This window comes from Pygoscelis adeliae, unplaced genomic scaffold, assembly GCF_000699105.1.
Source record: "Pygoscelis adeliae isolate BGI_AS28 unplaced genomic scaffold, ASM69910v1 Scaffold57, whole genome shotgun sequence".
NCBI lineage: Eukaryota > Metazoa > Chordata > Aves > Sphenisciformes > Spheniscidae > Pygoscelis > Pygoscelis adeliae.
The window spans coordinates 8,534,381-8,549,379 of NW_008825615.1; the positions used below are offsets into that span (position 1 = coordinate 8,534,381).

General features: G+C 38.1%; 1 protein-coding gene across 3 annotated transcripts in view; it reads right to left on the minus strand.

Annotated features, from left to right (window-relative positions):
* Positions 1–14,999, minus strand: part of FAM135A (family with sequence similarity 135, member A) — a 79,068-nt gene that overhangs the window by 16,955 nt on the left and 47,114 nt on the right. For 2 of the 3 annotated variants that reach the window (XM_009333157.1, XM_009333159.1), the window contains 6 exons: positions 13,470–13,543; positions 13,010–13,164; positions 10,439–12,752; positions 8,192–8,352; positions 6,365–6,456; positions 4,217–4,314 (listed from right to left, as the gene is read on the minus strand). In XM_009333157.1, the coding sequence (XP_009331432.1) occupies positions 4,217–4,314; positions 6,365–6,456; positions 8,192–8,352; positions 10,439–12,752; positions 13,010–13,164; positions 13,470–13,543 (2,894 nt within the window). The remainder of the gene's footprint in view (positions 1–4,216; positions 4,315–6,364; positions 6,457–8,191; positions 8,353–10,438; positions 12,753–13,009; positions 13,165–13,469; positions 13,544–14,999) is intronic. The other variant, XM_009333158.1, reaches the window with a different exon arrangement.

Sequence of the window (14,999 nt, forward strand, 5' to 3'; positions counted from 1 at the left end):
CAGAAATTGAGTGAGTTTATCCTGAAGATGATCTGCATCACACAGCTGCTCGAGTAGAAGAGATTATTTTCTAAAGAAGATCTGAACATTAGCAGAGATGTTCTCTTGACAGTTCTCTAACAGTTCATCCCCTATTTATTAAACGTCGTAAAAGGATGAGAAACTCTTATACTGTACCATAACAAAGGACAATTTTGTCACTAGAAAAAGCAGTGATCCATCAATCAATCCTATCATCCTCAGGAATATGGGTATACCTGAACCAAAACTTCAGAAACATGAAAGATCCATTTGAGGAAAAAAAGGTGCTCACAATTAGTGATGTGAATGAACCTCACAGAATAAACACTTGTTCTTAATTTGTAAAGACTTAGAAAAATAACAAAGGTTACAGTAATATATTGTGTTCAAGCTCAGATGTTTAGGTGGACACGTAATAAGCCTTTAATATTATTTTCTAATAGAGAAAGGTTTAAGGATTTGCTCAAAACAAGAAGGAAAAGGGAGGAAAACCCTTCAAAAGGGGTTCTGAAAGCGTAAGACAAAAACGTAACCCATCCTACTCATTGTTTCAGATACCTGCAACTGTGGGATGCTCTGAAAAACCAATGCATTTCTGAACAGTAGGTGGCAATATTACCATCTTTTGAATACAAGATATCATTAACACACTGAAGTAATAGAATTATACTGTAGTATTCATAAGCGCTTTATGGCACAAGTCTACCAATTCAGATCATACTGGAAAATTAGACACAGTAAAACCTCATTATTCTGTGCTAACAAATGAAAAATCCTGTCCAACTATAAAAACTCATGGAAGGAAAAAAAAAAAATCCATCAAAAGCCATAATCAAAAAGGTGCTGAAACAATGAACAGATGTTTTAATATCTGCACAGCATTAAAAATTGCTTTCTTTTTTTGTGAGCCAACATTAATTAGGGAAGGGGATGACAAGCTGAATAATCCAACTGAGGTGGAAGTCCAATAGAGGTCATCAGAAATTTATGTAAGACCTGACATGGGGAAAACGGTTTCTGAAACTACACTATAAGAGCATGTGGTTTATTTCCTAGCTCTGTGATGACCTGGGAAGGCTTCCATCCTCATAGATACTCAAAACTTGAATGGGTATGACTGAGCAATTTGACTTGCTTCAAAGCTGCACTAACTGTGAAGGTGGCACTGGTATGAGTGGGTAACTGGTCCAAGATGACCTCTAGAGGTCCCCTCAACCTAAAGTATTCTGTGATTCTTTACCAAACAGTTGTTTTATAAGACAAATTGCTGTTGGTTTGAATCAGACTTCCAGTTCATGCTTGCTACACACTTGTAGTGAGCACAAAGATTTTGTTCAGAGGGGGTCAAGTGGGTAGTGTAATTGGGTAGTGTACTGGTGCAATAACTGGTATTAGCTTTGACAGTACCAAAAATGTTGGTTCACTGAAGTCGACACTCTATTATGGCTCTGGGTTCTGATGGTACAGGGAGTGCCTTTTCTTATCTCAGTATAAGAACGTAGCACAATAAATAGGATTTTGCCATTACTTGAAGGCATGAGGCTTTGCATTGACCCAACAGAGCAGAATCTCAGAACTTCTCTTGACTTGTCTTGGCCTGAGCTGATTTTAGTTTGTTTTAGCTGTGACAACAATTGTCTGGCAGTGAAGTAACAAGTCAGGCCTAAAATTGCTTTAGTTTCACTATAGTTTCTACTAATAACAAGTAGTTACTCTGTGTGGCTTGAACCGTGTGTCACTAGAATGAAGTGTGGTGCGGAAGAGTGCAGACACAGGTACCATATGCCAGAGGTCCCCAATGGTCTATTAACGGTCACTGCAGAAGCACAATCTTACAACTCAGGAGAGAAAGCCAGTGTTACGGATAACAGAGAACAGGAGGCAAAAAAAAAAAAAAAAGAGAAGAGCTTCCAAAAAAAAGTGGGGGAAGGACCGGGTAAAAAGAATGGGCTTGCTTAGAGCAAGTGACTGATACCAGTAAAAAAAAAAAAAAAGAGTAAATGGGAAACAAAAGAAAGGGCGTGTGGGCAGACTGAAAATACGAAAGCATGAAAATAAATCCAGGCAGACCCAAGGCCAAGGAGGCAGGCACCCCCCTCCCCTCCCCCCCCAAACATCATTCTCCTTACACTGAAGCCCCAGGATGCTGATGTCCCACTGCTTAAGGAAGACAGAAACCACCAATCTTAGGACCCAGACAGCTGCTGGAAGGGGAGCCTACCACCTGAGAAAAGATACTAGAAAGTTGCTGTGTAACAACTTTAGCCGTATTAATAATGGGACTTTTCTGCATTAATTTGGACTATGAATTTTAGTAGTACTGTAACTAGACTAATAGTAATTTTTTGCTGCATTTCTATGAGATTATTGAAACGCTAATTGGACTAACAATAAATTCTTAGCTCTGCATATGAAGTGTGTTCCCATTTGCCCGTTAACAAGACTTTGATTGTAAAAGAGGGACTGAACAGGTATTTTTGACACACAATGCTTGGCTTTTTTGCCATATAAAATCATTATAGGTCTGGAGACTGATTTCTAATTTGACTCAGCTACTGAGCACCACTTGTACAGAGAACACTTCCTTTAGTAGACAGGGAGATTTTATGAGGAGAAATTAGCATCATTCAGGAGGGCATGGCTAACTAGCACAAAGTCTGCCTTCTTTACAGTGGGACAGCCAAAATGAGGTAGGAACGCATCGGCTACTTGAACAGAGGATTTCTCAGTAGTACTTCCCTGGGCTTTCTGGGTCATCCCTTCAAGGACTTGAATATAAGCACATCTCTTTCTGAAAGCTCTCTCATGTAGCTACCAGGAAACAGCTGCAGGATTTACTGATAGGTTTAACTTTCTCATAAGAAAAGCTAAAGTTGAGAGATGGAGACTTCTGCTTCGGCAGGGCCAAACACAAGCATACACCTTGAAAAGGAAACTAAAATAAAAATTGATAATTTCTTTTCTCTTTCACGTGACAAGTAATAAGTAAAACTGAAAAAAAAAAATTTACAAATTGAAAGTCTTATGAGAGAAGCAAATGAAAAGCAAACGAGAATTCAATTCTCAGGTATGAACAACGAGAAGGTAACTGGGTGGGTTTGCTCATTACAGCCTTCAGACCACAGCATGAGAGAGGAGATGTCAGCGTGTGCTGGTGGGTTACAGAGCTCTCCTCTCCCGTACCGAGGGTGCAAACATGCAGTCTGTGTAACACAAATACAATCACACGGTGCTTTTTTTTTTTGTTTAAATCACCAATTTAGACAAAATTAACCATGTCAAATCTTGCCTATCTCAAATAGAAAGATTTGTTGAAAAAGTGAGATTATATTTAAACATATTAGATGTTTTCTCTAGCTAAATAAGGCCTACCAAACACATGAGTATGCAGAAATTTGTAGGAAATGCATGTAACTAGCAAGTCAAAAAACCTTCGAGATGTATAATTTGAGGATGCCTAAACAAATGGATGAAGTCAGGCTTGAATTTGCTCCTTTCATCTGTTGATGAGCTAACTCCAGCAACACAGCTGAGTTAGTAAAGTAGTCTGCCCAAACGGTGTACCCTACTTTGAGAAAATAAACGGAACAGGTATTCCCCGTAAGTAACTGAAAAAGGAAACAGGAATGCATAGACGGGGATGAGCCTTCTATTAAGATGTAAAACATGCTTTTTAGCAGATGAAACAATCAGAAAGCATCAAAATGATGATTTTTTTTTTTTCATGCAGCTGCCCTTCAACGTCACAGGTAAGATGGAATTTTCCTGTAGAAATGACAATGTAGACAGTCTGCTACGTCATGGTTGTTGAAGAGACTATAAAATCAGAAGAAAGCTAACTTTATCTTGACATAGCGCTATTACAGTTTCCTTTGACTTTCTCAATATATTACCTGTTTGTCTGCAGAACCCTACCATGCAGGATCTGAGGAAGCACAGGACAGCAGTTCCTTAAATGTAATGCTTAACTCTGCCCTAAAACGACCAACAGGACTAGGTGAGCTTACAACATTGTTCAGTCTTCTTTCAGCTGGGAATTCCCTCTCTCTCCTTTGTCCTCCTTTCCCCTACTCCTCCCCCTTCCTGAATTTCTCTCTCCCATCTCTTTTGGCCTGGTCCTGAGCAACACAGTTCAGAACAACACAGGGCTCTAGTTTTAAGTTTATTTCTATAAATAGTATAGAACAGATATTACCTGATTTTTGAAAGGGTTAGATTATAAATTTGTATATACTGTATAATTTCATCTAAAAGGCGATCTGTCATGGAATCAAAATCAGCAAAGGTATCATTCTGTAAAATAAAAGAAATAAAAAATAATAACTGTATTTTCTAATGCAGCAATATACATTCTGCATTCAGTCTGAATTGTTATTCCCCCGTGTTTTGATCAACAGCACACAAATAAAAGCATCCATATTAACTTTGAATACAAACACTACAGCTAGTTATTATCATTTTTTCAAGGTTTTTTTCTTGTAACATGGAATAGTGATACACATTTTACTGTAAGTCTACTTTCTTCTAATACACCAAAACAAATCTTAACATTACACAGCCAGCCTTACTTCTAAGCCTTCCCCTACGCATAGTCTTATCTGTAGTGAAACAGACGACCAAACTGCGTATTCAGAACTAGATCACACTGCCCATGAAATAGAAATGAGACAATTACCGCAACAGCAGGAGGAGTCTACATTAGTACTGTTTACTCAAAACAAAACAAAAAGTCCTTAAAGCCTTATTCCCAGTTCGTAGCTGATTCTCTACAATGATTAGCAGTAAGAAATCAAAAAAGAGGTAGGCAAAGGCTGCCTAAAACTTTTCAACACAAGTTCCAAAGGATCTGTGCTAAAATCTGTAGTGTTCAACATATTGATAAACTATCTGGGAAAGGGAAGAAGGAGATGAGATGTCAGAGTTTGGAGACAAAACCAAATACCCAGGATAGTCAAATCTAGAAGGGACCAGAATTTCAGAAGAATCTTATAGTACTGCATGCCTGGGTGATAAAATGGCAAGAAATGCAAAACAATGTTACACAGGGAAAAACAGCCTTAAACATATATACAAACAATAATCTATACATCTGCGTTCTATATAACCAGCTACGTTAGGAAAGCAAGGAAAGAACAGAAAATATCAATATAGTATTTTGTAAGTCCGTAGTGCACAAGCATCCTAAATGCCCTGTCTAGTTCTGATCATCCTATTTGAAATGACAAGAAGTTTCAAAGTGGGCAGGGAAGGATATAATGGATGACCACAAACTGTCTCACATGTGATCCTGAGAAATACTTAACGGACTAAGTCTCTTCAGTTGCCTCCTTGAGGGAGAAATTATACTTGTTTATAAAATACTTAATTAACTGAAGCAGAAAATGGGGAATGATTATTGACTTTTTTTTTTTCCAAAACAAGCTGTAGGGGGATTTGTTTAAGTTTCCTTATTTGCAACTGAATTAGTAATGTATACAAACCATAGAATTAGTCTCAACTGTATGCTGTGGAAACTGAAAGTAAAAACATTCAAAAAGAATCAGCCAACATTAAGGAGAAAATTCAGTAGCTACTAGGCTCAGTGGTCTCAATGGAATTCCCAAATCAGAAAGTTTCGGAACTGCTGACTGCCAAAAGCTACAGGGCTACAGAAGAGAAAGCGTGGCTCGGTGCCTGTCCAGCCTGTTTCGCAAAGCATCCCAGCAGCTATTGCCAGAAAAACGCTACTGCACTCTCGTTTGAACCATTGTAAGAGACTCTTTGTTCTAATTCATCCCTGAAGTATGTCTAATACAATATGTAACACACACAAAAAAAGTAAAAATTGGTCTTCTGTGCTTTGTCAAGTTTACTTCATCTGAAAATAACAAAATTCACAAGTTTAACACAAGAGGTAATTTGATATCGGTTCAGTGTCATGATGCGGATCTTACAGTACACTGACAAAAGAACAAGATACAGGTTATTTTGTATTTCTCAGATCCTGTGAAATAACACATCTCCCTTCTTGCCACACCAGTTTTCACTATCACCATTTTTACCATTAATAGTGAGGGTGTTTTATCTACAATCCTAACTGATTATGCTGAGAACTTAGGAGATATCAGTACACACAACAAAATGGCAGCAACAAATGTTATTCCTTATATATTTACCTTCAATATCATACTAGGTTTTGTAATTACTTTAACGCAAGCCACAGATCAAATCATGGATTCCGTGAGAATACAATAAAATATACAGAATGTGGTAAACTGCAACACGATAGTGCCATTAAATAAACATGTCTGAAGACGTACGCTGTTTATTGCTTTAGAAAAATTCTTTTTTTCTTGGCAAATACCTGATTCCTTTCGGACATAAGAAAATCTATTCTCCCTCCAGGCAGCCCTAGCTCAATGTAAGTCTTCACTAATCTTAGATCTGCGCTGTTACCTTAAAAGGAAAAACAATCAAGAGTTAGATACTGCGAAGTTAACTTGCAATAAAAGCACTTAGAATACTGAAATGAACCTACGGCACAACTTTATATTTAAAACAGCTAATGATATTCTCAGCCCTAATTAAAATTCACTAAGACTCGGGAAGATAGACTGCAATGCCAAATGCAGTGACAAAATGGTCTATAAAAATGACATTCAATGCAGACACTGTTTTAAAAAAGCAAGGATTTAGGAAGCCATGTTTGATTTTGTCTTAGCATCCAACAGATACATAGCACTGTGACCATTACGTTCTTGAAAACCTAATTAACTTTGATAAAAGACAATTAAAGAACTCAGAGCTAGCTTAAAGAATTCAGTGAAGGAGCAAGGAGTAAGGGCAAGTCGTAAACATTTTCATAGAATAAAAAGGCAGAGTGGGCTGTGAGGAGATAAAGATACATTTAGACTGGTACCCAAGACAAGAAATGGTAGCTTAACTAGCATCCTGAAGATTTCTCTACATCAATGATCATGTATGCTTTTGAAGAAAGAGTACCCTTTCTACCTTAATTAGAGAACAAGATTTTTATTTAAACCTGTTATTAACAGGAAAGAACTTGTATGAACTCACCATTTCATAAGGAAATTCTAACTATATGGATTTTTCTAAGGCTTCAAAGACTTGGTTTTTTAACAAGAGGTTTTTTGGCCAAGTTAACTTTTATGTCAGTTCTAGGCAGGCAGTAGCACTTGAACATCTGCACTAGTAAGAAGAAATACTTCTGAGTTCTATTTCAAAAGTGCTTAACAAAGGATGCTTTCTGCCCAGAGGAAGAAAGAAAAGTTATTATTTTAATTTTTTTTTTAACTTAGGAATTTGAAAAATGAACAAGAAGGCTGTGCAGTGTCGGTCCAGTCCAATATTCTATCTACTGCCCTCTAATGTTTCCTTACACTGGTAATTTAAGAAGCTTCTCAAAAAAAGACAAAAACGTTGATGGCAGAAAGCTATTAATACCTTAACTAGAGGGGATATAATTTCTTAACATGCACATATGCTTTGAACTAAAAGCAGGTGAATATATTCAAGCTATTTAAACTTTCCAATCCTTCTTTCAATTAGCAAGAGATTTTCTAGTTTCTACTACAGTAGATTCTCTGTTCTTGGAAATACTCAAAAACCCAACTGGGTTGGGTCCTGGGAAACCTGCTGTAGGTGACCCTGCTTTGAGCAAGGGAATTGGACCAGACAATCTCTAGGAATCCCTTCCAACCTTAACCATTCTGTGATTCAGTAATCTAGCCTTTTAAAACCTTATGAACACTGGACTGCATTTTACATATACTATTTTTTTCCTAACAAGATACATATATTTTATTTTCCTTGACAATGTAACATTACAAATTCTAAACAAAACTGTTTTGTTAGCAACTCCAGTCTATTACCATGATATGGACAAACACCTATATGACATAAAAAACCGGAAGATGTATCTAATGTGAACTATGGCATAAAATGGGTTTATGTGCATGAAAGTTTTACTAAAGACAAATGTTGCATAAAATTCTTAATTTAAATGATTCTGTGGAACACACTGTCAAATGTAGCAGTACAATATCAGATTCTCATTTCCCTCCAGTGAACCTATTTCAGAAGCATTCAGTTCAGAGTTCAAATGACAAAAGCTAAACCTGACTGGTAATCTGAACTGCTATCTCATTCAGTATCACATTTCCCAGCGTACCATCTAGGCCATGGACGCAGACTATAAGATGTATTCCTTCTTCTGAACAGTCATCCTCTTCCATACTGAAATAAGGTATTGAAGAAGCCAGTTTGAAAACATCACTATACATAAATCCAGGAAGTTTAAGTTGCTTCAGTTCTTCTTTAGCCTGTAGGAAACTGGAACAAAACCGTATTTATGATAAAAAACCATTTACTATTGCCTAGTAAATGCCTATTGTCTACCCTACAATCGTAGGGTCTCCTAGGATACAGTTTTCTGCTGTCTTTTTACTTTGTCTTCTATGTAATCGATACGAAGGAAAATACATTTATCAAACTACCTTCACAAAACAAGCCAGTTCCTCAAAATATTTTTTATTGCTGTTTCCTACAGCCCTTTTTCCTCTGTAACAAAATCCATACCCCAATTTCTACTCTCTTCTCCTTTGAACATCTCTGCAAACTCTGAAGTATTTCTGAAACCACTGAAGATTCTGGGTTAGGTCTGGTCTTAAGCAAGCAACAGCTTTGTTTAAATGCAGTAACAAAATTATAGGAATTATAACCAAGCAGAAGTCAAGGTAAAGATTTCCAGTGACTTTTGATAATTCTTGCCAAACTTAAAACCTATTTCCTAGGTCAGCAGAGAGCTGGAGCCAGCGCTGTAATTGCTCACCAGAAAGTCCCTCTGGTATGCTGAATAACTGATACTTGCTTCAGAAGAAGCCAGATTCAGACCTCTGATGGTTTAGATATTATATGAAGGCATACACTATATGGTTTCTAATATCTAAGCCCCCCACATGCCAGGAGTTCCCCGTGTTCCTCCCTTTCTTCCCCTTCCCTTATTTTTTTGTGTATGACCTTGCTACGTAATTAATTGCGTATCAGTTTCCCTGCAGCACTTCAACCTTGTTTCCTTGTGCTTCTTTCCCTCCTTAATCTGTCTGTTCTGTGCGATCCCTCACGGTGTCACGCTGTATCCTGTCCTCTTCCACCTGCTCACTGTTTTCCTCCTATTCTACTTTTTGTTCTCCATTTTTCCAGCTTCATCTTTAGCTCATTCCTCACTACCCAGCAAGAGATGAAGTCAGCCTGAACAGAAACCACTGCAGGCAGTTGGTTTTAACCACTCTGCAGCAGAGGTTACTTAGTTTGTACTCAAGGCATGTTTTTGAACTGAATGCACCAAGGCTGGTTGTCTATGGAGCAGATCGTGCCCTCTGAACTCCCAGTTATCCTACGCTCCGGGAGACTCTGCCCTCCCCAAGGCCAAGTCCTTGATTTTACTCTGAGTTGCCTCTTTCTTTTATTGCTACAGAACACCCTAAATAGTCTCTGCTTTTCACCCCTCCCATTCCACGCCAGTACCCACTCTCCAGTATTTCAGAAGTTATTTTTCTGTCCACTTCTAACCTGTTTTCCTCCACCACTGCTCAATTCTTCCCCCTGTTCTCAGCTGCTTACCACAAACCATCTGGTCTTTTATCTCTTCTGCCTGCTTAGCATTCTCCTTGTTTCTACCTCCCTTCTAAGCTTTCTTCTTTCTGATAGCAACGTTTTACTTCCAATACAACACATTAAGCTGCTGCTTCCCATGTTCAGTTAGCAACAGGAGGTTATCAGGGAAACTCCTCTGTTTACAGCAAGAGGAGGTGCAATCTGGGATCCCTGATGTTCCTCTAAATTTGGCTTTCCTGGTATCCAAATTGCAGTGTAATTTAGAGCACTACGGTCTCTGAGGTGTCACATTTTGGACATCTGAAGTTAGGATTGAAAAATAAGGCCATCACCTTGGCTAGCATTGCACATTTGCTTCACTTAACTAATTAGATGGACAACCGGTTACAGAATGTTTTTGGGTTTATGTTTTTAAACTCAAAGCGTATTTTCCTATGCTTGCTATTTTAACAGCTTCCGTTTCATGAAACACCATTTTTATGCTTGGTAGCCATTACGACATCACTTTTCAGCCAAATGATTATTTTTTTTAAAAAGGAACATATTAGAGAAACAAAAAAAAATCGTGTTTTGCTTGAAGTTTGTGAAAATTCACAAACCGCGTGAAATTACAAGGTAACTGATAGAAGAAATTCAGTGCTAACACACTTTCATATAAAACATGATGTTACTTGCGTGTGCAGAATCCACAAGCCACAGTCCTGGGGGCACTCTGGAGCCTAACTACACTTCTTTTCCCCTTCTACGCTATATTAACATAATTTCTAAAAGTAAAAAACTTTGTTTTAAAACAATCACTTACGCTAACATTTGAGGTTTTGGGGAGCTTTCATACCAGGAAACAGATGAAGCCGAGCTGTAGGATGTGCTGCCTGGCTGTTGTGTAATTGCATCATATTTATTCCTTGAAGAACAGATAACATTGCAAGGAGAGTCTCTCAGAGAAGAAGGAAAAGACAGACAACCAGGAGTACAGACAGGAGGCACAGTCATTCCGTCTCGCAGATGCCCACTATCAATCCTTTCAGATCTCAGGGCTCTCTCTTCTGCTGAGCCATGATCCTGGTCAGCACTGGAAGCTCCATCTAATACACTATAGTCTGTTTCTTCATAATACCCGTTTTCAATCATTTCTTGATCCTCCTCTTCTTCCTCGTCTTGTTGGGAAGAGCAAATAATTTGTTTTTCATATGTTTCCTTTTGAGGGCTAACAGGATTGCTGTTGTCCATAGGCCAAATATCTGAAATATCTGTGCTGCTTCGAGAGCCAAAATAGTTTTCGACAAGCCCTTGCTTTACCATGTCAGTACTACTGGTTGGAGAAGGATTATCTGTACCAGTTTCACTTTTAGCTACTGACAGTTCTTCAGTTGTCTCCTTTAGTTCCAAAGGCTCGTTATGTTTTCCTTCATTTGTTTTTTCAACCTCATACACTGCATTTACAAATGAAGAATCTGAAACCACAGATGGCTCACCCATACAAGTAATTTCCAAATGCAATTTAACTGTTTCTTCTGTAGTGTTAAGATGCCTTTCAAGGTCCTGAGAGTCCTTGCAGGTTGTGCCAAGGTCTGCCTGTGGGCTGTAACTTTTCACATCAGTAGACGTATCCTCATCTGAAACAGCTAAGTGTAAAAGATCTTTTGTTCCTGAGAGCGAGGAATGTATAGACAGAGTTTTGTTATCCAAGTGCCCTGAAAATACAACACACTGTTGCTGCAAATTGGTGTTTGATTTTTTACTGTCATCACATTTTGGCAAGTCAATTGCTCCAAGATCCAACACCGTTTTACTGTCACTTAGCTGGCATTCAGGTACAATAGATATCTTTGAATTCTCATCAGGTGACAGCTCATCATCATCTGAAGGCAGAGAATTTATGGATGTCAGAGATGACTGTATTTCACTTACAGCGCTGGTACTCTCAGTGCAATGGCTTTCTATTGCGTTTTTTATAGCACAGTCCGGTTTCAGTAAAAGCTGAGGAAACACTCTCTCACCATTGTATGCACTTTGCCCTTGAACATTTTCAAAAACCTGATCAGGGTTGGGGTGAGTTGCAAAAGAACTTGGTTCACTTTCTACACCTGAATCTGAAAACCTAGAAGAGGCATATGTCACACTAACATCTGGTAATTTAGTCATGTCTCCACTTGCAGAAAGTTGACTTTCTTTTGTAGAAAGAGTAGGCTGATTACTTTTCATTTTTGTCAAGATGTCACTGGTATGTCGGAAGTTTCTTTCGTGGACATCTTCCTTTTCAAGCACTGGCTCCTGTTCTTCTGAATTCAATTTATTTCCAGATTCTGAAGACTGAATATTGGGTGTCTGCAAATTCTCTCCTTGCACTCCATCTTGCGGAAACTCAGCCCATGACCCAATGTGAACAGTTACTTTCTCCCCTTCGTAGGGATTCTTATTACTTGGTTTGACCTCAATTGTCCTGACTCCCGAGGAAGCTGGTTGACCTCCGTGACAACCTTCAAGTGTACGTCTGGGTTGTAGAGCACTATCTGCTTGTATAGTTCCAGAACCTGTCTGGATAGTAAGTCTACCAAAAATAGCCACATTTTCACAGTGCACAGGGCTACCCGGACCTGGTTGGACACCTTCAATCTTGGCAGTCTTTTCCTCAGTTCCAGATGGCAAAAATGTAAGTTCTCTTTGACTTATTTGCCTGGTGCAGGTCTTTGTATCACAAGGAAATCCACCTAATGTAGGGTCCAGCCCTTCGTTAGCATTGTATGAAGGCCTGCCTTCTGAGCTTCTAGAGGCATCTTCCAGTGCTGCACTTTTCAAACACTTGTAGCCTACTAAGACCACAGAGTCCTTAGAGTTCTGTTTCACGACTTTTTTTGTGTTTTCAGGTTTCATTGTTTTCATGAGCTTAGTAACCTTAACTTTGGATTTATTTGCATCTTCATTTTTGCCTTTCAAAGTTTTTGTTAGCGTCTTTTCACTTTCTGAATGCCAAAGGTTGGAGGCACCTGCAGGCCTTATTTTCAGTTCCGGGCTAGTAAAACCAGCTACAAAACCTTCTTCAGCTTCAAATTTATCCAGTTTATTGGACTCTGACCTTGGAAGACTCTGAACTACCAACCAGGGTACATCCAGATCTTTCAGCAAAAAAAGCGAGGGGAAGAAAAAAAGTAAGAAAAAGGATTGTTTACAAGATTATGCAGGTAACTGAAGCTATAGAACACTAATAATTATAGAACTTTACACATTCTCAAAACTCAAACTAAAGAAACATTTCCTAGCAAATAAATATACTCCTTTAAAGCCAGCAAGAAATGTAAAGAAAAATACTCAGGTTTTACATAATTTGTGCTCATTTCTTCACAAAGAAAACTGCACTGTGAGGTGTATTTACCTTCAGTAATTGAATCTAAATATCGATCTTCAAAGATTATAGGCAAGGAGTTCGTATCTCCATCTAGTTCACTGCATTCAATAGGGAGGGGTGGAAGAGAACTGCAGAAGGAAGTGTTTTTGATAGCTGCACACATCTGTAGATGACTTTGAGCACTGGAAAAAAAGGAAGCAGTCCTACATGAAAAAAATAGAACTATTTATTTTTGCATTAACAGAAATTAGCAGTAGTTTAATTCATTTTAGTAGAAGCTTTTCTACTAATAATTTAATAGCTTTAATAGTTATTTAATACCTTCTTATATAACTTTAATTAAAAAACTTCAAATCTATATTTAGAACATAAGTTTCTCTTGAACTTGTTATGTAAGTATTTTTGCAAGACAGTACTTCTACACAACATAAGCTATAGAATAACGGTACTACATGCTACATACTGTGCACTTCAAAAGGCTACTCACTGTAGTTCTTGATAGGCAAGAGCAGCTTGCCTAGGATGCTCAAGACAAAAGAATGCTTCTGCAAATCTGCGCACCTGCAAGATCCAAATAAAGTTAGAGCTTATTTTATATTACATACAATTTTTGAAAATCCACCAGCATTCCTACACAGCAATGTTATTAACTTGTATGTATTATATAGACAGTTACTTTTTTTTAAATGTTCAGTCTGAGTGGGAGGGAAGAGGATGCCACAGACAAGACTAGAAACTGAAATGAGAATTTTAACTTGTGCACCAGATGACTGAGGGGAATTATATTAGATTCAACTGCCTGCTGAAAACTTGATTACCAAGAAATCAATCATCCAAGTCAGGCTCACCTGAAACAATAACACACAAAAATATTATGAGAAATTTCAATGAGAAGAAAGGAAATGACTGTTTGATGGACACTTCTGAATATGTTTGAGAATTACCTTCAGAAGTAGAAACCCATTAGATACTCTGCAGTCTCAAAATACAGAGAAGTATGTGTTTCAAACTTCCCATGAATACTCTCTAGCCCACAGTAAACCACTGTGCAAAAAAACCCTTTGGTTTGTAAAGATTTCAGCTGCAAATGACAAAGACAATAACAAAATGTATGCTAATAACAAGCACTGTATTCAAGACTTAATTGTATGCCTGAAGTCAATAAACCACACAATACTAAAATGGTATTTTATAACATAGAGGAGCATATTTTTTTATCATCAAATACATAGTGTGGAAATAGAGAGTGTGAATTATACAGCAATTTACTACAAATAAAAACATACTCAATGTATTGAAAATGCAGTATATAGAAACCCCGAAGTTAAGGTTTTGCAAGATGAGATTTCTCACATTTCCAATATTACATAAAAATATTAATTCAATCTAGATGCATTTTTAGAGCTTTTATTTTTGCAACTGCCCAATTACCTGCATCAAAAAAATGCAATTCAATGCAGTATGACAGTATCTTGTTTGTTGTAACAAGCCATACAAAAAAGAGAATGCGCTGTACCGTGGCTGTTGGCAACTGCTTGCGCATTAACTTGGGCATAAACATAGATTTGTTTGTATCAATTAAAACAAAATTTCTATCCCACTTAGAGAACCACATATGTAGCTAGTCTACTTAGTCAATCATTTATTTACCAACCACTTCCTGGCCCCCTACTCCTTCATTTCCTCAATAGGCTCTGGGTCTTCCTCTTATCTGACTTCCCAAACAGACCCTGAGAGTTTGCAGTGTATCTGGTGGAGCAGGCACCAGACCTAGTTCAGTTCCCTCAGCTCTTTCACTTCACTTAGAGCTGCGGCCAGCATCTGCGTCCACCCTGAGCACAGACATGGCACTAGGAAAATCCTGGGCATTAACTGGCAAACATCAGACTTCCAGGACCACATGAACTTTTGTTCAGAGACAAGCACTTGCAGGGGAGTTAATTTTCCCTCCTGATACACTGCCCAGTATACTTTTAGAGAGTACCATTTGGATGAAGTTTTATGTTCTGCAGCTTCT